Genomic DNA, 23,277 nt, shown 5'->3' with positions numbered 1-23,277 from the left:
TCTTCTTCCCTTTTCCCCACGTTTATCCATATCTACTTATCTTTGAACAAAATCCCAGCAGGCTGCTTTGATGAACAAGATGATTAATTAGCCAGCAAAAAATAATTTGACAAATGGCCTTGAACAATTGAGCAGATGCTTCAGATTACTGTCTGCTGGTATAAATCAAAAAAACCAATCTGATCCCTTCATTTAAACCCGATAACATGACGGTCTGATCAGCTCTGAACAAAACGCCCTACTGTCCAGACTTCGTCTTCAGCCATGGAGAGCATCACTACCACAGACATGGCCACGACGGCGCAACCTGCTATTTTTCCACGTGTGGGCTACAGCATACTTTCATACCTCATGTTTATAAACACGATACTTTCTGTGTTTAATAACTTGTTGGTGATTGCTGTGATGCTTAAGAATTTGCATTTTCTCAATGCGATGAACGTCATCATACTCAGTCTGGCCGTGTCTGATCTCATGATTGCCACCTGCGGCTCTGCCATCGTCACCGTCACAAACTACCAAGGGTCTTTCTTTTTAGGGGACGCGTTCTGTGTTTTTCAAGGTTTTGCTGTGAACTATTTTGGTAAGTACTGATTCAAATTTGTTGTCTTCCTTTCAAAGAACCCCCCAGAAAACGGTGTATAGTGGCAGCTATAGTAATGTGTAAAGAAAAAACATTAAAACGTGTAAATAATATTTGTATATTAATATAAAATTGTTATTGCTAAATTTCTCACTGTTTTTAGGATATCAATATTATATATTTTAAATATAATAAGTGACTCCTACAATAAATAGAATTTATATATATATATAAACAAATTTTGTCATTATGTAAATATGTGCAGGCCAGTTTAAAATGTGTGTGGAAAAATATATAATTATTTTAGAATATGATTTGTTTCTATTAGAATTAACATGTATAATAAAGTATTACATATTGATATAATTTTAATGTACTAATAAAATGATTGATAATACAACATTTAAAAATGTTTTAAGGCTATATATATATATATATATATATATATATATATATAAATAAAGGTTTAAAGAACATTTAAAATGGCTATTATATAATTTTATATTTTTATACAGTATTCAGTACAACAAAGTTTCAAGTTTTAGTGCACTTTAATTTTTTAAATTAAAATACTAAAATATAATATTATGCACAACATATGTAGTTTTTAGACATTAATTGACTGATACTGGAGAGAATTGATTGACATTAATTGGCTGCTTCTCTCTCTACTAATATAATAGTTAAAACTTAAAATAGAATAAAATATTGATTAATTTAACTTGAATTAAACTGACATATAAATTAACATTTTTATGACTTTATAATATTGAAACACTTAACTTTGCACAGGCAGATCAATAAAACACCTTTTAGACAAACCTGAATGTCTTTCTTTCTAGGCCTGGTGTCTTTGTGCACCCTCACTTTGCTGGCTTACGAGCGATACAATGTGGTCTGCAAACCCAGGGCAGGCTTCAAGCTGAACGTGGGCAGGAGCTGCCAGGGCCTGCTGTGGGTCTGGCTCTATTGCCTCTTCTGGGCCGTGGCTCCTCTGCTGGGCTGGAGCTCGTACGGGCCGGAGGGCGTCCAGACGTCCTGCTCGTTAAGCTGGGAGGAGAGATCCTGGAGCAACTACAGCTACCTCATCTTCTACACGCTCATGTGCTTCATACTGCCCACCGCTGTCATCGTGTACTGCTATAGCAACGTGCTTGTGTCCATGAGAAAGGTAGGAGACGCTGAGACATAATAAAGACTCGTTTGTTATATCGATGCTGTGATGTCCCGTAATTTCAGATCAACAGAAGCATCGAACTCCAAGGAGGGAAGAACTGTCTTGAGGACAACGAACATGCGGTGCGAATGGTCCTGGCCATGATCATCGCCTTCTTCGTCTGCTGGCTGCCCTACACCGCCATCTCTGTGGTTGTAGTCGTGGATCCAGAGATCTACATCCCACCTCTGGTGGCCACCATGCCCATGTACTTTGCCAAGACCAGCCCCGTCTACAATCCCATCATCTACTTCCTCACTAACAAACGGGTGTGCTTAGCGTATCTTCTCTGACACAGAGTGTATTTGTTGTGCAATTAAATGCTACAGCCTGTCTCTGAATTACGCCTGTCCAGTTTCGAGAGTCATCTCTGGAAATCCTGTCCTGTGGGAGATACATCTCTCGTCACGCTGGTGATGGACTAATGATGTTCTCAACACAGAGGAGCCAAAGCAGGATCAATCCGGTCTGATCTGAGGTCTGTACTGCTTGTATTTGCTCGCCGTTACTTGTAGGTTAGTGGTCATTTTTTTTCTCCTTTCTTAATAAATCCTATTTACCAAGATGCATTAAATTGACCAAAAATTTTAATTTATAATGTTGCAAACAAATCCTATTTAACAAAGCGTCATGATTTCTACAAAAAAATCAAGCAACAGAACATTAACACATTAAAGCAACATTAATAATAATAATAATAATAATAAGATATATAATGTCTTAAGCAAGAAATTGATGTATTGGAGTTATTTGATTATCACACAAATAAATTAAGTTTTTTTAAATTGTTATAATCTTTCATAATATTACTGCTTTTACTATATGTTAAATAAATAGAGCCTGGTGAGGAAAGATTTCTTTGAAAATCATTACACTTTTGAACAGTATTGTATATTATTAGATGCAAAATATATATTGCTTATCAGCCAATATTATTTTAAAAATTAATCCATGTCTGTGTGCTAAAAAATATTGGATAGTTAGTTGTGAGTATTCACACTATTTGTAAATTTAGAATAATTTAATTCACTTAAACACTATTAAAACATAATCTTTAGACAATTTAAAAACTAATGCCCTCATATTGTCATTTTAATATACGTAACTTATTGGCTACCTTTATCAGTTAAACAACAAAAATAAAACAAACAATTACAAAATCACGTCAAAACTCTAACTAAACTAACACCATTATACAAATATGCCAGAATAATATTGAAGAATGAAAGCAGAGCAGTAACCTGACAAAATAAAAAGTGAGCATCTTAATCCCGGATTTAGATAAAACCTTTCCCAAATGAACCTCAGATTACTGATCGCTATGACAACAAGGGCACAAACTGCATCTTCAATCAAAGAACAGTTCTAACTATGACTATTCTAACTATTCAAAATGCATTTTAAAAAATTAAAAAAATAAAGCTTTACATTTAATTCAAAATAATTCAAATTGAGATTAATTCAAAATAATTCAAATTGAGAATTGAGTTTAAATAAATAATATCAGCGGCAGAAATAAAGGGGAAAATCATTAAAGTTATGATGATTTATGCCCTTATGCTGTTATTGGCATTGTTCATGGTCTGGAGATGACAGCTATACGAACACACACACACACACACACACACACACACACACACACAAAAAAAGCATCCCCTGTGACCATGAGCCCTGCAGGGTGTTAATTGAAAACCGCAAACAAATGGAGAACCATAGTGATGATGAGGGTTAAAATAAAGGGGTTTGTTACAGGCTCTCCCTAAGCAGAGGACCAGATATGAAGTGAAAGGTGCGTCTAGAAATCAATATGGAATTTGCCGTTAATTGACTGGAGATGAGAAGTAACTTCACCATTGTTCGGGGACAAGTCAACAGCACGTGGCAATACAGTACAGAAGTCGCGTTCGTAGCGGCCAACTGTCTGGTTTTGCTGGTCACTTCGCACGTGGGGATTCTCGCAAACCTGTTCGTGGCGTGGGCCGTGCACCACCAGAAGTCGCTCCAGACGTCCAACAACGCGCTCCTGGTGAACCTGGCCGTTATCGACATCCTGCGGTGCGCCGTCGACTGCCCGCTGCTCCTCGGCGTTGTTCTGAGCGCGCGCGGCGCGCGGGACCTCGGCGTGCTGTTCTGCGGCGCGCAGATCGCGTCGTTTTCTCTCGTCTGCTGCGTGCAGCTGCTCACGCTGGCGTGCATCAGCGCCGAGCGGTACCAAGCCGTCGCGCGCCCGTTCAAAAACGCCGAGCGCCGAAAACGGATAACGGCGTGGATCGCGTTGACCTGGCTGCTTCCCGTCTCCATATCGGTCGTTTGCGTGCTCTTTGCGAAGGACTCGCCGGTGTACGTCAGGTGCAGAGGTTTGCGCGTGTACACGTTAGGGTCGTACGACACGTTCGGTGTTTACATTCTGACTCCCATGTGGTGCGTTTGTTTGGCGCTCATCGTTGGGTTTTACGGCCGCATTTTCCTTTTAGTCAGAGCGCACGGGCGGAAAATATTCGATAAGGGCTCGCTTCCACCGGCGGATAAGAAGAAAGAGGATACAAAGCGCAAAGAGGAAGAGCCAAAGACTGATATGCTTGTTAAAAACGACGCAGAAAAACAACAGACATTCGATAATGATCATGAAAAAGAGAACGCACTTGAGGAGCTTACCGCAAAATCTGGCACTGGCTTCTTGGATATAAACAAACCAGAGCTTGCCATTGAAATATCCAGAGAAAGCAAAGTCACCTTTGATGAACTTTCCAATGAAGCACCACGGGTTCTAGAAGTTATTGAGGAGCCAAACAGCCACAAACCTTCTGAAGAAAGTTCTTCTCCTTCACCTCAAGAAGAAGATGCTGCGATAGACTCAAGCCTCCGCCAAGATGCTGATAGTTCTGTAGGATCAACCGGTGAGGACGGTGGACCAAGTGTCCAGGGAGACGTGGCTGCAGAAAGTTCTCAGTCTTCAGTAAAAGGGGAAGATGGTGAGGAAGACCCAAATGACCAACTAGACAGTACTTTAGAAACGTTTCCTCCATCGGCTGCCGGAGAACACGGCACTGTTGAGTCAAGCGCCTCGCAAGATGCTACCGAAGAAACCTCTCCAACATCTGGGAGCGGAAGAGAAGGTGAGGAAGAGCAAAGCGCTCCTCAAGAAGCTGCTGCAGAAGCTTCTCCAGCCACGGCTGCTCCTCCGCAGGAGGAGGAGGCGGCAGGTGCTGTGTGCATGATGCCGTCTCTGGCCCAAAGAGAACGAGGAAACGCCAAGAAGGAGAGCAAACTGGCCAAGCGCTCCGGATACATCATCTTCACCTTCCTTGTGTTTTGGATCCCGCTGATCGCGACAGTGGTTTTAAATCATTTCTTTTACCAAAACGATGATCTAACAGTGAGTTTCGAACTAGTTTTTACCGATTTGTATCACAATGAAATGTAGGAGAAAACGGTTTCAGTGCCTCATTCAGCCAGATTAGTTCTTTAATGATAATAATTAAATTATAATTAAAATAATAAAATATTAATAATTCTATTTTTGTCCTATTACATTTGAGCCCCTGAAAATGGGTGAGGGGGTCATTTTAATGATCTACCATTCACACCAGAAATAATGAAATAAAACGAGTAATAATAATAATTCCTTTTTAATTAAAATGTAGCTTAATATTTACTTTTGAGAAAAATAAAATCAACTTAATTATAGGTGATATTTAATTGTCAGATATATATATAATTGATATAATTATATTAATATTATATTTTAATTTATTTTATCTTATTTATGTTTTGCTTGCGTGCGGTGTATTGATCATACAGTTGCCAAGTCCAATGGTTTTCACACAACAGCTGAAGTTTTTGATGGCACATTAATGCATTTCAGGTGGAGGTTTTCCGGGAGCTGGAGATTTTAACAGTGTCTTTGGTCTGCATGACATCCCTCACCAACCCGATCATCTACGCAGCGGTCAACCCTCAGTTCCGCACAGAATTTCACAATCTGAAGACAAAATGGAAAGCATTTTTTACACGTTCATAGAGTTTATTTGTGCTTGTGGGGACTGTCAGAGCTGAGATCCTACTATGCCAAACACTGCATCTGATCAGTTTATTTGTGTTGTTTTATGCTGTTGGCCACAAATTTAATTAGGTGTTGCTGTCTTTAATCACAAGATATGCTACGGCTGTTAATAAAATGCAATGGATGTTACGAATGTTTGTAAACAGCTGCATTTTGCTAACATTGAAACGCAGTGTAGCACATTCCATTCTATTATATTTTGCGAGACAATGTTCAGCCTTAAATATCTAAAATAAACATTTTGTGTTTGATTTTTGACTTTAATTTCCTGATTATATGATGAGATCTGACTAATAAAATGTGAAACGCATACTGTTTGATCATGTTTAATTGCTCAAGCATACTTTTCAGACAGCTGTTTACTCAAAGTCATATTTTAATATAGACAGTAAGAAACAGGTCAGTGCAACAAATTATTCACTGTACAAATACCATCTTCAGACGACTTCAAAAACGCAAAGCTCAAGCAATTATAAACCATCAGAGGCGGTACCAACACATCAAGAAACCCTCAAAAATGGGACCCTTTTTGCAAAATACCTAATATTTTTTATAATAAAATAGCGTTAACTATTAATTCTGTACAATCCAAAAAATTCTAATTTTTTTTTTTCTTATGCATAATAAAGTGCCAAATCAGGTCCGCTTCTTGTTAAACAGAAAATAATTGTTACTAACGTACCAAAGGATAAAATATGATGAATAGTAATAGTCTAAAACACAAAGTGAGTGTAATGTAAATTAATCCGAAACAGCAAACAATGTTTGTAATGTAAATCACACGCTGCCTGCATTGAGCTGAAATATCTTTCAACACCCGGCAGGAGATGGAGCAAAAAAGTACAGCGCCAGCAGGATAAAATACACCACAACCAGAGCGGTACCTGTTCAGACACACACACGAAAAAACAACATCAGTCAAACCTGCTCTATCACTCTTTCAGTTCACACGGAAATAAATATACACAAACATACTTTAAGGTAAGACTACTAAACCCTAGTTTAGATTATATTTAGCATATACCTTGAAAGTAATCAGACTTTCCATCCATAAAAATATAATTCACAAGGATGACACTAAAGATGCTGGCCCACAGATGCAGGTCGCTGAAGATGAGTACAAAGCCAACATCCTGTCACAGAAAGATTATTAGAAAAAAAATCTGATGCAGCTGTCACTAAATATCTCTAATATGTCTGCATTCAAAACCACTCACATAGAAGATGTTGAATAGAACCAGGATGGGGATCTGAATCATGCACACCTGCACGGCAATGCAGCTTCCGACCTCGAAACTAGGAGAAAGCGGCAAAATGTGTGCATTTTCAGCAGAAAACGCCTGAGGATGAATCAATGAGATAAAAATTGTTGTCCGTTATTGCCAACCTTAGACTGATTGTATTCTGAAGAGCAAACTGCACTCCGTTGACAATTTCTGGGATTTCAGGGACCATGGCCAACACAGTCACTCCTATGAAATACTGAGATGAAGAATAGAGTCAGACTCCGATCATACATATATAAATACATTAGTATGTATCTGCAGGACTGATTTAAAGCCTGATCAACCTGTGATATAGACGAGTGGCTGAGAATGGGCTGGATGTGTTCGGTGGTCAGGTCAGCACATGCAGACATCAGCACTGTGGCAACGATGAGGATAAGCAAAGCTCTCCATCGGGACCAGTGCACTGACGCTCCAAGATGACCTGAGAAAGACACACACGCACACACACACACACACACACACACACACACACACACACACACACACACACACACACACTGGAGACCTCAACTGACTTCTATTATTCTGATATACATGGAAAAAACATTATTTTTGTGATGACTATGTGGCTGTTAAAAGCTTCGTATCAATATAATTATTTCAAAATGTAACAAACTCACCCGTTCCATCACCAACGTGAATGTCGTAGATATGTGAATGCGTTTTAAGAGTAAAAATGAGGCCGATGATATAAGATACAGGCAGAAGAATAGAAACGGTGTACACCAGAGGCCTGAGAAAATAAAGACATGTCAACAACCACAACTAAATAATATTCATTATATTTTATTAGTGCATATTGTTAATAATGAATTATTCTTAACGATTAGATTCTCCATTTTTAATAAGTGTCTAAAGACAGTATATGAATTGAAAGTGTTCACGCTGAACTTACTCAATATGACTGTGAAACAGGCTGTAGCTGTTTTCACTCTAGTGAACCAGAAAGAAAAAGTGACTCTAGAAACGTGCAGAGAATTGTTTGATGTTTCTCTTTCTTTTGTCATGTTTTAATGTTTAAATGATGCTTGTTTGTAATCTCACCAGGTCGTAGTGGCAGTTTTTACAAATAAAGGATCCGCTGCTGTTGGTCCCTGAAGAGTTGGTACAGTCCTCACAAATCAGATTCCCATAGGCTTTGGAGAAGAGCGTAGGGGCAAACACTCCTGTGGGGAAAATTAAAGTGTATGTATTTACAAAATATAACATTTTGATATTGTGATACTCTTATATTTTGTGAATGTAAATTTGGTAGTGTACTTGCAAATCATATTTCACGAGTTTGTGAATTGCTGGGGCGTATTTAAACGTATTTTCACAATTTATTTGTACCAGTCATTTTCTATTAACATTAGTGAGATTCATTTTTGTTGTCTTAGTAGACTGTCATATTGTTCACTATACACACTACTCATGAGTCATTTATTTTCCTGAAAAAGTAACACTTCCTTGGATTATACATCTTTAAAAATCACATCCAAAACAAGTTTTTGTCAACATAATATATTTTTGCGTACCGTGTTATAAATACACATAGACACCGTATATATCTTGAAAATATATACATGTATATACATTTATATTATTATATTTTATATTATGTATTGTTATCTTATCATATTCCTTTATATTATATATAAATATATTTAACATACAAACATTTTTGTAACATATGCATATATATATATATATATATATATACATACATAGTGTCATTTGAGACTGTCTTTAATTACGACAGCGGGACAGAAGCGCAATAACAAGTTAATTTTAACACAGCACATGACGTCTTACCCCCTATTGATATGAAGAGCAGAGAGGAGCTGACCCCCGCCGAGCGACTGTTGAACCTCTGCTCCCTGTGCCTGAAGCCTCCGATTATCATACAGATCCCCTGAGAGAGACACACGCACAAATATAACGTCATGCTTTGCACACTTGGCAGATTTAAGATGCTTTGTTGTGTAACAGATCTCATACTGGTATAAAGAGGATGCAGCCCAGCAGGGTTCCAGTAAGAGCCGCTTTCACGATCTCCTCCAGGCACGTATTCCCCTGGTGATGACCTCTGAGCAACGCTGTGATGTAAAAGGTCAACTCTGTGATGGAGCCGAACGTGGCGTTCACCACGGCCCCGACAGCAAAGTTACTCTGAGCCGAAATACTGAGGAGAGAGATGGCAACAGTGTTGAGGTCAGAAGTATTTGTGAGGTTCTGGTGTCGATCTGGTGTAACCGCTCACCTTGCGATGCCCATGCCGATGTAATACGAGAGAGGGATGATGGAGCTGACCGCTGTGGCAAACTTGACTTCAGAGCTGACAAACTGGTTTGATTGGTCCACGTAACCAATCACTAGTGATACTATAACTAATGGTAAGAGATCTATAGTGACTCCATGTAAGGAAATGGCAAAAATATATTGTAATGAGAGAAAAAAGGTCACAAACATGAGCTAATGTGAAACTATTCTTGTATTTTGATGTATTTTAAATATTATTGAGTATCGGGACTGTACCAGTCCACCAGGAGGCCACAAGAAAAAAAAAAAAGTAAATACGTTTATTAAAATAATCCAACTTAATAAAAAAGTTTGGGATAAGTACGTTTTAAGAAATTACTAAAAAAGTGATTTATAATAAATTCAGCAATGTAACAATTAAAACATGTATAATGCTACAAATGATGACTGTTTCAAATAAATCCTGCTCTTTTTAACTTTCTATTACATTAAAAAATCCTAGAAAATGTCTCATGGTTTCCACAAAAATAGTATGCAGCAAATCTTTTCAACATCGATAAGAATAATACAAATACACAAACTAATCTACTTTAGAAACATAATTTGACTCCCTTAAAATAACCAAGATTTGAATAAGATTTTTTTTTTACATCTAACTGATCCCAGACTTTTAAACATTGTTGTGGATGTAGTATAAAACATAAACTGACATATTTCTAACATAAACTAACATATTTCTGAATATCAGTATTGAAGGTTGACAGGTTTGTAGTTTGATGCTGAGGATACTGACAGCAAAAACATTGATCCCGTCCACTGTGTATTTATAGTAGTAGAGGTTCACCGCATGGTAGCAACACAAAATGACTTGGCCTTCATGATCCTGAGCCTAAAAAAAATTAATTAAAATGATCAACACTGTAATTTTTGTGAATATGACAGTGTTATATCTGTAAATGCGTACATTTAATATATACAAATACAATGCTCTCACCTCTGAGGCTTGGCTGATGTGAATGTGTTCAGGGGGCATGAGCAGGATGGTATGCAGGGTCTTTGCGCTCATCTTGGCCACAGGGATGGTGAAAACCAGCAGCCAGGAGACCAGACACAACACCGAGTGTGTTACGACCAGCAGAGGGTAACCCACCAGCAGCCATGAGTATGTGCTCATTCGCCGCTGAAATCAAATGAGCAATTACAGCATGAAAATCTTTTCTCAAGTATACATAAAGTAAGTTTTTACTATTAGTGTTCCACTATATATACTCCTCACCCAGTAGTGGTCATCCTGTGGACTTCCTGTGGGCTCTTCTATGGTCTCCTCCACAGGTGTGGGCAGCAGGAGAGAGGATGAAGACTTTCTGTCCTCATCTACCTCCAGAGAATTATCCTGGAGGATCTTCACACTGTACACTGGCACAGAGACACTGGCCTGAAAACAGCAACATCTTGTTCAACAGCGTCCATGAACAGGCATGCAATGTTTTACACAGAGCAGGCAAATGCAAACTAGCTCAAAGGAATATTGTTTATGTAGAGCTGCCACAAGACTAACGCATAGATCCTTTTTCTATATCAGAATTTGGATATGAGAGTAAACACAACCTTTTCTATCAGCTTTCCGAATGGCCACAGAAAATAACAGGATAACCTCCAACAAAGTTTCGCTGAAATAAAAAATAAAAAAGTGGCACTTTTTTTGACCTAGAGAGAGATACTAAAACGTATGAATATTTAATTTAGACAAATTTTTACCGTAGGGGATACCAAACACTGTGAGGAACATTAGGAGTCCGACGAAAACATAAATCAGTGAGATCCACCAGCCGAAGAGAAACACATAGAGAAAGTTGCCGCAAGTGAACAGTGAACCAGCTGAAACCAGAGAATAAGAGACTGATGTTATTACAGAAAAGGGGAACAAATTAATCGAATGCCACGGTTTCTATTTATTGGATTTCCTTTATTTTGTCTAAAAAACATCACCATAATAATGCAGCACAATATTATCTACACCGAATCTTAAAAAAAACCAACAACATTTAAATAGATTTTTTTTTATTAAATTGATTTGATAAACAGAACCAGCATTCAATTTAGATTTAATAATTATGTAATTAATAATTACATGCAAATAATAATTATAAATAATTCATAAATAATATAATTATTAATTTTATTAACGATAATACTTCCATTTATGTTATTCCGTAGTATAATTGCTATATTTTCTGCATTTTTAATTATAGGAATAATACAAAATGAGTAGGCATGTACAAATATTTTACTGATGACACCTAGGACCTTCTAACCTGAGCAGGCTTTAACAACGTTCAGCTCAGAGTATAGCTCCTTCACAATGTCCGACCGGTCCTGAAAGGGACGCTCTGTCACGTGACTCTTCCACTTCCTGAATCCGAACTTAAATAAAGAGAACAGATGCTTAAATAAAGCAACATCAGCATCAGCGATATCCTGAATGAAACTGCCCATCTGTGGTCAGTGCGCATTTACCTTATAATTATTTGCAAGTTTTTGGGCCTCTACTTCATTTTCAGCACTTATGGTGGTCTTGCACGGGTTCTCGTCCCATGTTTCTTCACCAAAGCTGCATGCTGTTAAGATGTTGGAAGCAAGGACAAAAAAAAGGGGTAGTAGCATCATGTTAGAAAACAAGCGCAGAAAAAACACCCTCGCTTTAATGTGAAGCACATGGGGTCTCACTTCTCTGTGGGTGTTTCGGTGTGTAGGAGCCGCTTGTTTGCAGCACACAGGAGTGAGTGTGAGCATCGCCGGCTTCTGAGTGAACGTGAGCGACACAAACCCCGTCACAGCATGAACCGGCCTGCGGACCTCCATCATGGTCCTTTGGAGAATCTGATGAATCAGACGAAATCATGGTTCATTATTAAGCACTTGCATCAATTTGGCTTCATTTAAATAACCATATTTTAATTTAAAAATATATATTCATATGAATTCCTCAGAATCAGCAGCATATATCTGTTAATTATTAAAAAACAACTGTACATAAAACAATGTACAGTTAACGTATCATGTACAATACGGCAAATATGGCTTAATAAACTGAATTTGATATTAGATACACATTGGTTTATTAATAGTCATTTTTATGCTTTATTTATGTATGACTGACCAATATGGACTAGGTGATATAAATCTTTGTTAAAACTTTAAACCGAACAAATTTATATTTTATAGGCAATTACATGAATACACAAATCTCAAACATTAGACCTTATTAATTTAAACTTCTTTCGATAATTGCTTTTTCTTGTTTGTGCTTTATTTCTTTGTAATAAATGCCACTTGGATTTATATTTCATGTAGTGCAATCATATGAATGCGTTTTTAAGTGTGACGTAAAAAATATAAGCAATCAAATCTACAGTATTTTCAATAACTGATGGCACACATAATTTAAATGCATTTTGGGTCTAAAGATTAACACGTTTTAATTCAGATCTAGCCAGAGACGTGTAATCTGCCTATAGGAAACTCTTAAATAGTAATTAGAGAAGTATGAACTGATGCGGTCTCAGTTTCAGAACAATTTCACAACAGAAAACTGGCTGACTGCAAATGCTTTGGAAAAAAAATAATTTAGAGAGATCCTGAGTAATTTATATCCAAGACAAGTCGCAATATACGTTCTACAAAAAAACAATTAATGTGCAATACAACAGACAACCTAGCACCATTCATGTCATGTGAATTTATGATCATGTCACATTTATTGTTGCACATCAAAAGTCCGAAGTAATTGGAACAAAGGTGCAACTGTCTGCTGTAATGAAATAACGCATTGCACTGTATTATTTTCAAGCGAGTATTATTTTCAGTCGTTCAGTTTACATACAATGGTCTTACTATGTATTAGTTTACCTTGCTTGTCCGAGTCGAGTTTTCTTCTTCGCGGCTCTACATTCGTTGTCATTTCAGCACATTCTCTTCTCTGTCATGCCGCTTCAGTCTCGAATGACAGACAGTTCTTCAGTAATCATCCTCATGTGATTCAAGCGCACTTACGCCGAGCCACCGTGTTGCCAGATCTCACTAAATAAGTGAGCGAATTGGAGTGAAAACACAACCCCCAAAATAAAAGAATCTCCCCACAAAAAAGGTTAAAATGAGACACTACGATTTCTGGCGATCCAGTTGCGTCATACTTTTCACGCTATGGCGAAAAATAAACCTAAAAACGCAGCATTGATTGGTTTACAATAGGCGGACATGGCAACCCTGTTGCCAAGGCTGATGGGAAATGTGGTTCTGAAACCGAAGCAAATTTTCTTCACGACAGAAATTCAATAAACAAAAAGGTTATTAAAATTTAAATATTTATTTTAAAGAACTTCCACAAACCTGGCATAAAAGCCAGAAAGCATTCCGAAATGAAATCATAGCAAATATTAGCCACTGTTTTTGCCAGGTTGCCTTATAACATGAAACAATATTTCTTAAATAATGCATTGCTGGCCATGTTGTTCTCATAATCAAGCATCAGAAAACAGTCACAGTACAATCAGTGCACACATTCTGTAAAAATAAGGTTCCTGGGTCATTACTACATCAGCATAACCTGAATAAACATTTTTAGTAGTAAACTTCACTTGCATTATGCATCACTGAAGTAACACTTATTTTTCAAGGCCTTTAAGATTTCTAAACACATGCCGAGATGTTCCAAAGGTCCTTTCCACCACTAGTCTGGATATCCAAAGCACTTAGTGTGGTCAGAAAAATATCTGCATTCACTTGGCAAGAAAATGTTTGGCAGTGGAGATGTTCTCAAAGGTTCACAAACACGGTCTGTGGTGTTCACAAATGTCTATTATATGAACAAAAATCGCTCAAAATGCCTGAGGGATTCATTTCTTGCCAACATTTTGAAAGGGATACCAATGACCTACCAAGCGGCCCACCTGCTACAAGTAGATGTCAACACTGTTCCAAGGATTTAAAGCTACAGTAGGTTGTTAGTGCAGAGCGCTAATGTTTAAGTAGGTAAACAAGCTTCTACACATTGAAGAACGGGTGTTTGTGGTGAAAAATATTCTGTAAGAGGTTATGTGAGGAGTCTGGCCACCTGTGACTTCACCTCCTCATCTGGATGGGACAGCAGCAGTGGCAGTTTACGGTGCAGCTGAGAGGAGCCGTCCAGCAGAACACAGTACAGAGAGTCCTGCCTCCTCCTCAGAGCTTCGGCCACCTGTGCAGAGGGTCTCCACGCACGCAGGTTGCCCACAAAAAACAACAGACGGAGAAGAACAGAAGTGCTTGTGCAGCCGTCAAACAACAAAATCAGGGACGCTGGAGCCTGTGAACACATTCACAAGTAAATGAAGGAGCTTGTGCAAATATATAATAGCTCTTAAAACTAAGAGAACTAAATTAGGGCTGCATGAGGAATCACAATAAACAGAACCGGAACATGGCTGAGTGTGATTATCAAATTGCAAAAGATTTTGATTTAAATAAATATATTTGTCACTGCTAGCTGTAGGCAAATTTTTTTTATATCAGCACAAAAAATGTGTTTTAGAATAAGATACAATCATAATATAAAACTATTATAATTATATTATATTTCATAAACACAAATGTTTATTTTGCAATCAAATATTACTTTATATTATAAAGTAGTAAATAAATAATAGTATAATAAAAATAATTAATGTTGAAATAATTATTAAAATAATAAAGAAAAATTAAATAGTATTTATAACAACTTTATTAAATAAAATAATAGATTAAAAAAACATTACTATTCCAATATTTAACTGTAAAATAAAGTAAATTGGTATTTAGAAAAAGAGAGAATAATCATTTTAATTTATTTTATTTTCATGTTGATAGACAAATTCATGCAAATCTGGACACATTGTAAATCTCTATAAACAAGCACAGCACCCTATATATATTTTTTGTTTTAAATAAATCATATTTTAAATAACATAAAAGTATAAAATAATATAATATAAAAATAATAAAATTATTATAAAAACAATAATAAAATTATTAGTTCTACTTTTATTTTACCACCATGCTGATATACCACTTTCTGAGCAAAGCCCTACAAACAAGCACAGCATGTTTTTAAATAATCACGTATATTAAATCATAACTGCTATTTTTATCTGAAGAAAATACAATAATATTCTTTCCTCAAATCGTGCAGCACTAAAACTAAATCATGACCAGAGTGGTCTTAAAATAGACATAAGCATCAACAGCAGGCAACGAGAAAAACTAGGACACCTAGCAACCAAGGCAATTATTTATAGATGTATCTATTTATAGTCATATTGTGTTGTTATGGCAGAATGGTCACTGAAACCAACTGCACTGGATCTCATTTAAAAAAAACAGTAAAAGCATTACAGCAGAAACCGTAAAAGACAAGCTTGTTCACCTGAGCTTGCACAATATCGTCCATCAGATCTGGATTGGAGGACAGGTTCACTAGCACCTTCAGGACTTGGATCTGCAGGAACAGATTAAATCTTCAATACATCTGATCGTGTAAACACATCATTCAATGCACAGCTTGAAAATTACCTGTAGGACTTCATTGCTCACTACGAGCAGCGACAGGAGGAGGGTGATGGAATTCTTCATCAGATGCTGGTGATTATCAGTGACTGACAGATTAGTGAGCAATCTGAGAGCTGACAGCTGAAGGTCAGAGTTCACCGGTGACATCTCAATCATCTGCATCACTGCCGGGACATATATCTGACCAACAACAGAAAACAGTGTAAGCACAGCATCCATATATTCAAATGTATGGGTTTTTTTGGTAATATGTATATATTATTATAGTATTTATTAAGATTTAATATGTGCTTTTATGTGCTTTTTTTAAAATATATTTTTATAATTTTACATAAACTTTTTTTTTTACATTAATTTTTGTTTGTTTTAACTATATAAAAACTATAGAATACTAAATTATTATATATATATATATATATATATATATATATATATATATATATAGTTAGTTTCAATGTAATCTGTTTAGTTTAAATTGAAGTGCTAAAACACTCAATAACTCAATGTTAATAAATTGATTAAAAAAAGAACATACAATTTACAAAGTAAATAATGCAAGACCTTCAGCTGCTCTTGATTGCTGATATTCATGCTTAAGTTGTTCAAAGCGTTTAGAGTCTGAACGCGAATCTCAGGTGAAGGATCTGAGAGGAAGCCTGCTATGATGTGAAGGCCTCCAAACTCTCGCAGAAGATCCTAAGAAAAGCAAAAAAAAAAAAAATATTTCAAATATGATGCCTTGTTTCCATCCGTTTACTCTTCTGCAAGTCAAAATATATTAAAAATGTGTGTCCAATACATAACGTCTAGAAGACAGAACATCAGATGACCTGGTTTACTGTGAAGGCAGCAGCATTTCCTAACGTTACAAGAACTTTCCTCCTCTCTTCTGGGTTTGGGCTGCTCTGCAGAAGGGAGAGAAGCATACTTAGATGTCGGGGCTCCAGGCTGGCAGCAGATTTTGACAAAATATCACCTTACGAGAAGACAAAAACACAAAGAAATGTTTGCATGAAAAAGACACCTTCCCAAACCAAGAACCTAAAACAACAATATAGCTGACACACTGCCTATGACCGAACGTCGCTTACTAGATTGAGAGTCCGCAGAAGGATCCACATTATCACTCTTACTGACGACTTTAAATCCTGACACTTTGGCCACCAAGCTCCCAGGCTGAATAGTCACACTTTTAGCAGACTTTTTTCTGTTTACTCCTCCATTTCCTGCGCGTCCAAACACTAGTTTATAAATGCCGTACGAGGCTCCGGCTCCTGCCACAATCCCCAGCAGAGCCTTCATGCTGCCGAGCCGGGCTACGGCATTGTCGTCTCCCATTCTGCGAGAGGCGCAGATTTCATAGATACACGCTAAAACATGGCCCTTGTCCGGCGGGATAAATACAGACACAAACACGATACACACGGCTCCTGATCATCACAACCGTCACCGACTGCTTCCTCTGCACGTTGCCGCGCATTGCGTCAGTGGACGACCAAAACGTTTCGCGGAGTTAAGTGTTGCGCGTTCATAAACGATTTTGTGTTTTGTGAGCAAATGACATTTCTATCATCGCTGAATAAATAAAAATTAGCACGTGATTATAATATTATATGAAATAATATTAACAAATATTATTTGTTTACTTAAAATCTATCTATCCACACACACATACTATAGCTATTATACTATTATTATTATCTGAATATATATTAACTTTGTATTTTTGCTATTAATTCCTCCTTGATTTCTCCTGACCAACCACATGCTTATGTTACCAAGCGACATGAAGTGTAAATATTGACAGAATCTGCAGGTGTATCATATTTTTGTTGCATGGAATCCAGGAAATGATTAAACCAGCACTTCAGCTTGAGCTAGATATCCTTTTTATAATGACTTCTTTGCAAGATTCGGATCCAATTATGCGAGACTACATGATTAAACATTCCCTTCCTCAGATTTATAAGGTAAATTACACAACATGTTATCTAATGATAATTACTTTATGAATAATCCGTAGGGAATGCATACTACAATGTTGTTACATATTTTGTCAAATAAATGCAATTTAGATAAATTAATGTCATGTTTTAAAGATTTTAGATGTATTCATTTTGCATTATAACCAGGCTTTACTTGCTGGATTATGTATCTCACGCCCTGAAGATCCTTTGCACTTTATAGAGGAGAAGATCCTATCCATCCTTGAGGATCATGATTTTGAGATCTGCTGGTATGTGTGCTTCTATTTAACTTTTGACACCTACGGCTCTCTAATATGAAACTAAATGGTTTTACATCTCTTAAATGTCCACTGTTTCTGTATTCAGGCACACATTTATTGACAAAGACAAACAAATCTCCTTGTTGGCAGGAGGCATTGTGTATGATATATTTGGAAATCCAGAAGACAGCCTGGTAAAACTCTTAAAGCATTTTCTTCATTCAGAGTGAATGAGGGTTGTGTCATCAAATCTCCGTCTGCTTGAACTCGTCTTTAATTTTGCCCTCTCACAGTGTCTGTCACATTTGTTGGAGAAAGCGTACTCCTGTTACCGCACCAGCCTGACCAAAATGTGTTTCACGTGAGTGTCAAAACCATAGACTGTAGTATCAAGAGTCACAAAACGGCAGACGAAACCCGCTTTAGCTACAAAACAATGGGCCTGTGTGTCAACTGGCTTTATGACTGACATTTTATGTTAAGGGGTTGGAAGAGTTATATTTCAAAGAAGAAAATGAAGGCTGCCAGACTCTTAGAGAGAATGGAAGAAGCTGAGAAGTATCACAAACAGAGACGGATAAAACAGGCTTTCATCAGGTGGACAGTGTGGCTTCAGTTTCGCAAGCAGAGGCAAAATGGTATTTAGCTATTATGGTTTGTATATTACGTCAGGAAATATTAGGCTTGCATGTAATTCAAAGTATTTAAAAAATCCATCTATGCAATTAAACACTTCTGTTTTCTATTAATATTCTAACATTTTGGCCTGGTTTCACAGTCAGGGTTTAGACTAAGCCAGGATTAGGCCGTAGTCCAAAGATATTCGTGTAATTTTTAGAAATGTACCTTAAAATAATTACAGGTGTGCATCATTTTAGTCTGAGACTAGGCTTTAGCCTCGTCTGTGAAGGATACTGAAGGTTAAAGGCATTGTGTATTTAATCCAGATGCTGTGAAGAAACTTCAAAAAGTGCAGGAGTCTGTTCACTGCAGAAACATCATCACGGCTTGGCGTCATGTTGTGCAGGACGCTAAAAGAGCAAAGGAATACTTTAAGGTAGCTTTTCAACAACAGTCAAATACAAATGCGTTGACTAATGAGATATTTAATGATTATGTATGTCTGCTAGAGGCTAGAGAGAGATATACAAGAAAGTCAGAACTCAGAGATACCACAAGGCGATGGCCAGGACAGACTATCACTGCTGCCTAACAAGCTTTCTCTTAAGGTATCGCTTATCCTCTGTGATGTTGCCATTGATTAACATGCAACATTTAAGCTTAATGATTCAATTTGCTACAGATCTTCCAAAGTCTAGGTGTGCGTGAGCTCCTGAAATGCGCTCAGGTGTGTCGCTCTTGGAAAGCGATTGCTCAAATTAGCTCCCTGTGGACTGAGGTCAGTATCAGTGTGCTCTATAGTGTGACAGACAAATGTAAAAAAAACGCCTCTCTCATGCTATTTGTAATTCTAAGAATAAAGATAATTGTTTTCATGTTATTTTTTTGTTAGGTTTTATTTATTTAGAATTTTTGCTAAGTCACACCATAGGACACAGTCCAATTTGTATTTGTCAACCACCCTAATATAGAGAATGTAACATGTAAGATGTGATTCCCCAGATTGATTTCTCCCCTGAAGCCCGCTGGATCACAGATCAGACCGTGGAGAGGATACTGCGAGTTCATCGTGTCTATGTGATCTCTGTGAACTTGTGCGGCTGCACTCTGGTGCACGAGTCCAGTTTTAGACGCATCAGTAAATTTACTTTAATCAGCCTCAGGCATTTCTGATGTAATAAAAAACACGATAATGATCTTTCTTTTTTTATTTTTGTCAAAGGTCAGTGCAGAAATCTTCAAGAACTCGATCTCAGTGAATGCCCACATCTTAATGCAAGTATAAGACACACTGTGTGTAGGTTTTACTTTTTTTTTAATCAACTTAACACCTGTTTTGTGCGTGAACACACTGACAGGATGATAATATGAAGATGATTTTAGAGGGATGTCGCTCTCTCCTCCATCTCAATCTGGCCTTCACTCATATTACTAATGCTACTGTAAGAATCCTTTCAAGGTACAAACGTCTTTCGTTTATCAGCTCCTACTGTACGCAACCATAATTAGAGAAAAAAAAATCTATTTTTATGATGTTTTTGGCATTGATTGTTGTTGTAAAGATGCTGTCTGACGCTGCGGTCTCTGAGTCTGGCATACTGCGTGAGTTTCTCTGATAAAGGCCTCCAGTATCTGATCAAAGGAAAAGGCTGCCACAGACTCACTTATCTGGACCTCTCCGGATGCTCTCAGGTTTTGATATGTATAGGTTACAAAATGGTAGTAGCTACAGTACCGGGTACTCTTTTGGTGGTCAAATTAAGGATTGCTAAAATAAACTGCATTAAATATGACATCAGTTTTTTTTTGTATTGTAAAGATATCTGTGGAAGGCTTTACATATGTTGCTGAAGCTTGCAGCTCACTTCAACAGATTGTGTTAGACGATCTACCCAATCTGACTGACATCTGTGTGCAGGTACATGTGTTATTATATGTATTATGTACATTAACATCTATTATACACTAAGTTTAACGACATATTAGTTGATAAGTGATTGTTGTTTTTCTTTCCTGCAAGGTTTTAATGTCTAAATGTCGTGTGCTGACTGCGATTTCTTTATTGGACTCACCGTATCTGTCTGATGTGGCTTTCAAAACGATGGCTGAAGTGATCAGCCTCATCAAGATCCAAATAGAAGGTTTGCATTAATATGTTCAGATAATGTGGCGTGGCTAGAAAGGTAAAGTAGTAAAGCAGAAATGCATTGTGCATTTCAGGTAATAACCGTATGACGGACAGCAGCTTGAAGGCCTTATGCCGAAGCTCTCTGAATCTGAGTGAGGTCCAGATGTCTGACTGCACTCGCTTGACTGATGCCTGCTTGAAGTCTTTAGGAAGTCTGACAAAACTGTGCAGCTTGAATATCTCGGGCTGTATCAAGTAAGATAATTAGTAAGAATAAGAATATTCAATCTTGAATATCTGGTTGCATACTTCACATGCATTTCAGATTAAAAAAACAAAACAGAATTAATATAATTTGTTGTGTGTGTGTGTGTGTGTGTGTTTTACCTGCTCTAGAGTGACTGATATGGGAATCCATAACATCACTGAAGGAGCATTTGCTGTTGAACTGCGAGAGCTTGATCTCTCCTTCTGCCCAAAACTTACTGACCTATCCCTGAAGAGAATAACTCAGAAGTAAAAACATTTACATAGCTTTTTACATCAAATTCTTCATATCGCAGAGACTGTGTGCATGTAAATTGTTTTCCCCCAGATGTAGCAAGCTGACCCACCTGAGTGTGTGTTTCTGCGAGAACCTGACAGATAAGGGCTTTGAGTGTCTGGACAAATGTGCCTCTCTCGTCTCTCTGGACATCACGGGCTGCAAAATACATGACAAAGTACACTTAGTATAAAATGTAATAATATTGAGAATTATTTTACGTCCGCAGTCAACATTGTTGTGTCTTGCACAGGGACTAGCAGCCTTGGGAACTATCCACAGTCTGAGAAAACTGACTGCAACTGAATGTGTTTGCTTAACAGATAATGGAATAAAGGTTTGATTTAAGTTTTTATCATTTCGTAAATTTACTGTATGACTTGGAATGTATTTGCCATCTGATTACTCTTTTTCTTCTTTTTTTTAAGTTCAGATGATGCTCTTTTTGTCTTGTGCAGATGTTTTGCCGACAGTGTCATCGTCTGGAGTTTTTGGATGTGTGTCAGTGTGTGTGTCTTTCTGATCAAGCCATCAAGTCCCTCTCCTTCTTCTGCAGGACCATTGCCACAGTCAGAATCGCTGGATGCCATAAAGTAAGAGATCAGAAAAAAATTAACTGTTTTTAATAAGACATATTTCAAAGTGAAATAAATCATTAAACTAGAAAAATTGTAGGTACAAAATTAAACTTGCCTGACCTGAAGCCTGTGTAGAATCTATATATTTTTTTAGAGAAAGATAAGAAACAGTGGGTCCAACAATGTGTGTGTGTGTGTGTGTGTGTGTGTGTAAATATTTATGTGGGAATATGATTTGTCTCTATTCAGACCCTTATATACAGTGTTCAATATATTATACAACATATTCACTTATATAAGCTGACAAAATATTTTGTTTCTCCAGATGACAGATACAGCTGTGAAGTATCTGACAAGAGTTGGTCACTTCCTGAAGGAGCTGGACGTGAGTCGCTGTCCCCTCCTGACTGACCGAACCCCTTGCTTTCTACTGTGCAGCTGTCCACAGCTGCGCTCTATCAGCATGCTCTACTGCAAGAACATCTCCAAGTATGATTCAATGTGCCATTACACTCACTAAAGATGATTAGTGCCAACAAAAATCCACTAACAAACACAGAGCACTGATATTCATGTTGCAGACATTGTAGGTTAATCAGAGTTAATCATATAGCTAATTCAGACTGAAGTGTTTTGTACCTTTTTCTCAGACAGGCCGCTCTGAAACTGCAGTGCCGCGTTCAAGACTGGAAACACTGTACTGATGATGCCCCTCACAGTCTGGACTAACTACTAAAACTCGACCAGATCTGGACCAGATGGAGAAACAAAGACTGGAGGACGAGAACAGTAAATTGTTTGGTATCGAAATGTCTTTGGAATTTAAAGAAGAAAATTCTTGTTTTTAGTATATAAACAAATTATTATTATTGGTTATTGTCCAGCAGTGTATCTCATTTCTAAGCCAAATAAGAGAAAGTTGCCTGCTGTTTGATCCAAAGTAGGCCTATCATGTGACACGAGACTGGAGTAGTAATGCTAAAAATTCAGCTTTCATCACAGCAATCTATGACATTTATCAATATATACAATAGAAAGCAGTTGCTTTACATAGTATTTTAGATCAAATGAAATGGTGAGCAGAAGAGACTTTACTGTTCAAAAAGGACAGAAATGTAAAATTAATTCCAATTAAATTAATTTTTGTCACAAAATATTTTTGAGCATATACTCCTGGTTTTAAAAATGTATCAAATTTATTAATT

General features: G+C 37.3%; 4 protein-coding genes across 6 annotated transcripts; 2 read left to right on the top strand and 2 right to left on the bottom strand.

The window, feature by feature from the left end:
• The first annotated feature begins 47 nt into the window (after positions 1–47).
• Positions 48–6,113, top strand: parietopsin. 3 transcript variants are annotated; one of them, XM_043228287.1, is made up of 5 exons: positions 48–583; positions 1,426–1,754; positions 1,823–2,068; positions 2,155–2,277; positions 5,665–5,798. In XM_043228287.1, exons 1-4 carry the CDS (start codon positions 265–267, stop codon positions 2,269–2,271), a joined length of 1,011 nt encoding a protein of 336 aa, XP_043084222.1. In that variant the 5' UTR covers positions 48–264; the 3' UTR covers positions 2,272–2,277; positions 5,665–5,798. The 3 variants fall into 3 exon arrangements, with proteins under 3 accessions (XP_043084222.1, XP_043084221.1, XP_043084220.1); XM_043228286.1 differs by lacking the exons at positions 48–583; positions 1,426–1,754; positions 1,823–2,068; positions 2,155–2,277 and adding an exon at positions 2,323–4,915 and having other exon boundaries at positions 5,665–6,113; XM_043228285.1 differs by lacking the exons at positions 48–583; positions 1,426–1,754; positions 1,823–2,068; positions 2,155–2,277 and adding an exon at positions 2,326–5,175 and having other exon boundaries at positions 5,665–6,113.
• A 107-nt stretch (positions 6,114–6,220) lies between these two features.
• cax2 (cation/H+ exchanger protein 2) lies at positions 6,221–13,455 on the bottom strand. The gene is made up of 20 exons (XM_043228283.1): positions 13,302–13,455; positions 12,120–12,272; positions 11,910–12,010; positions 11,708–11,816; positions 11,151–11,270; positions 11,001–11,062; positions 10,669–10,827; positions 10,387–10,572; positions 10,182–10,281; positions 9,394–9,535; positions 9,132–9,315; positions 8,946–9,045; positions 8,196–8,317; positions 8,047–8,084; positions 7,772–7,884; positions 7,433–7,572; positions 7,250–7,344; positions 7,080–7,158; positions 6,887–6,995; positions 6,221–6,746 (listed from the first exon to the last, which is right to left on the bottom strand). Exons 1-20 carry the CDS (start codon positions 13,351–13,353, stop codon positions 6,673–6,675), a joined length of 2,238 nt encoding a protein of 745 aa, XP_043084218.1. The 5' UTR covers positions 13,354–13,455; the 3' UTR covers positions 6,221–6,672.
• A 287-nt stretch (positions 13,456–13,742) lies between these two features.
• On the bottom strand, positions 13,743–17,460 carry armc10 (armadillo repeat containing 10). The gene is made up of 6 exons (XM_043228842.1): positions 17,066–17,460; positions 16,805–16,950; positions 16,536–16,670; positions 15,978–16,154; positions 15,832–15,903; positions 13,743–14,736 (listed from the first exon to the last, which is right to left on the bottom strand). The coding sequence occupies exons 1-6, from the start codon at positions 17,310–17,312 to the stop codon at positions 14,485–14,487; spliced, it is 1,029 nt and encodes a 342-aa protein (XP_043084777.1). The 5' UTR covers positions 17,313–17,460; the 3' UTR covers positions 13,743–14,484.
• Positions 17,461–17,700: 240 nt separating this feature from the next.
• Positions 17,701–23,251, top strand: fbxl13 (F-box and leucine-rich repeat protein 13). Its single transcript, XM_043227569.1, is given in 20 exon segments — positions 17,701–17,944; positions 18,107–18,210; positions 18,308–18,395; positions 18,495–18,562; positions 18,685–18,839; positions 19,149–19,258; positions 19,332–19,430; positions 19,505–19,600; positions 19,825–20,097; positions 20,181–20,281; positions 20,385–20,514; positions 20,642–20,740; positions 20,843–20,963; positions 21,043–21,205; positions 21,347–21,466; positions 21,546–21,672; positions 21,748–21,831; positions 21,953–22,087; positions 22,398–22,561; positions 22,723–23,251. Coding segments are annotated over 20 exon segments (2,436 nt in total). The 5' UTR covers positions 17,701–17,824; the 3' UTR covers positions 22,802–23,251.
• Positions 23,252–23,277: the final 26 nt, after the last annotated feature.

Source organism: Puntigrus tetrazona, chromosome 25 (assembly GCF_018831695.1).
Source record: "Puntigrus tetrazona isolate hp1 chromosome 25, ASM1883169v1, whole genome shotgun sequence".
Taxonomy (NCBI): domain Eukaryota; kingdom Metazoa; phylum Chordata; class Actinopteri; order Cypriniformes; family Cyprinidae; genus Puntigrus; species Puntigrus tetrazona.
Note: the sequence above shows the minus strand (reverse complement) of the source record. Positions and strands in the feature narration are given on the sequence as shown.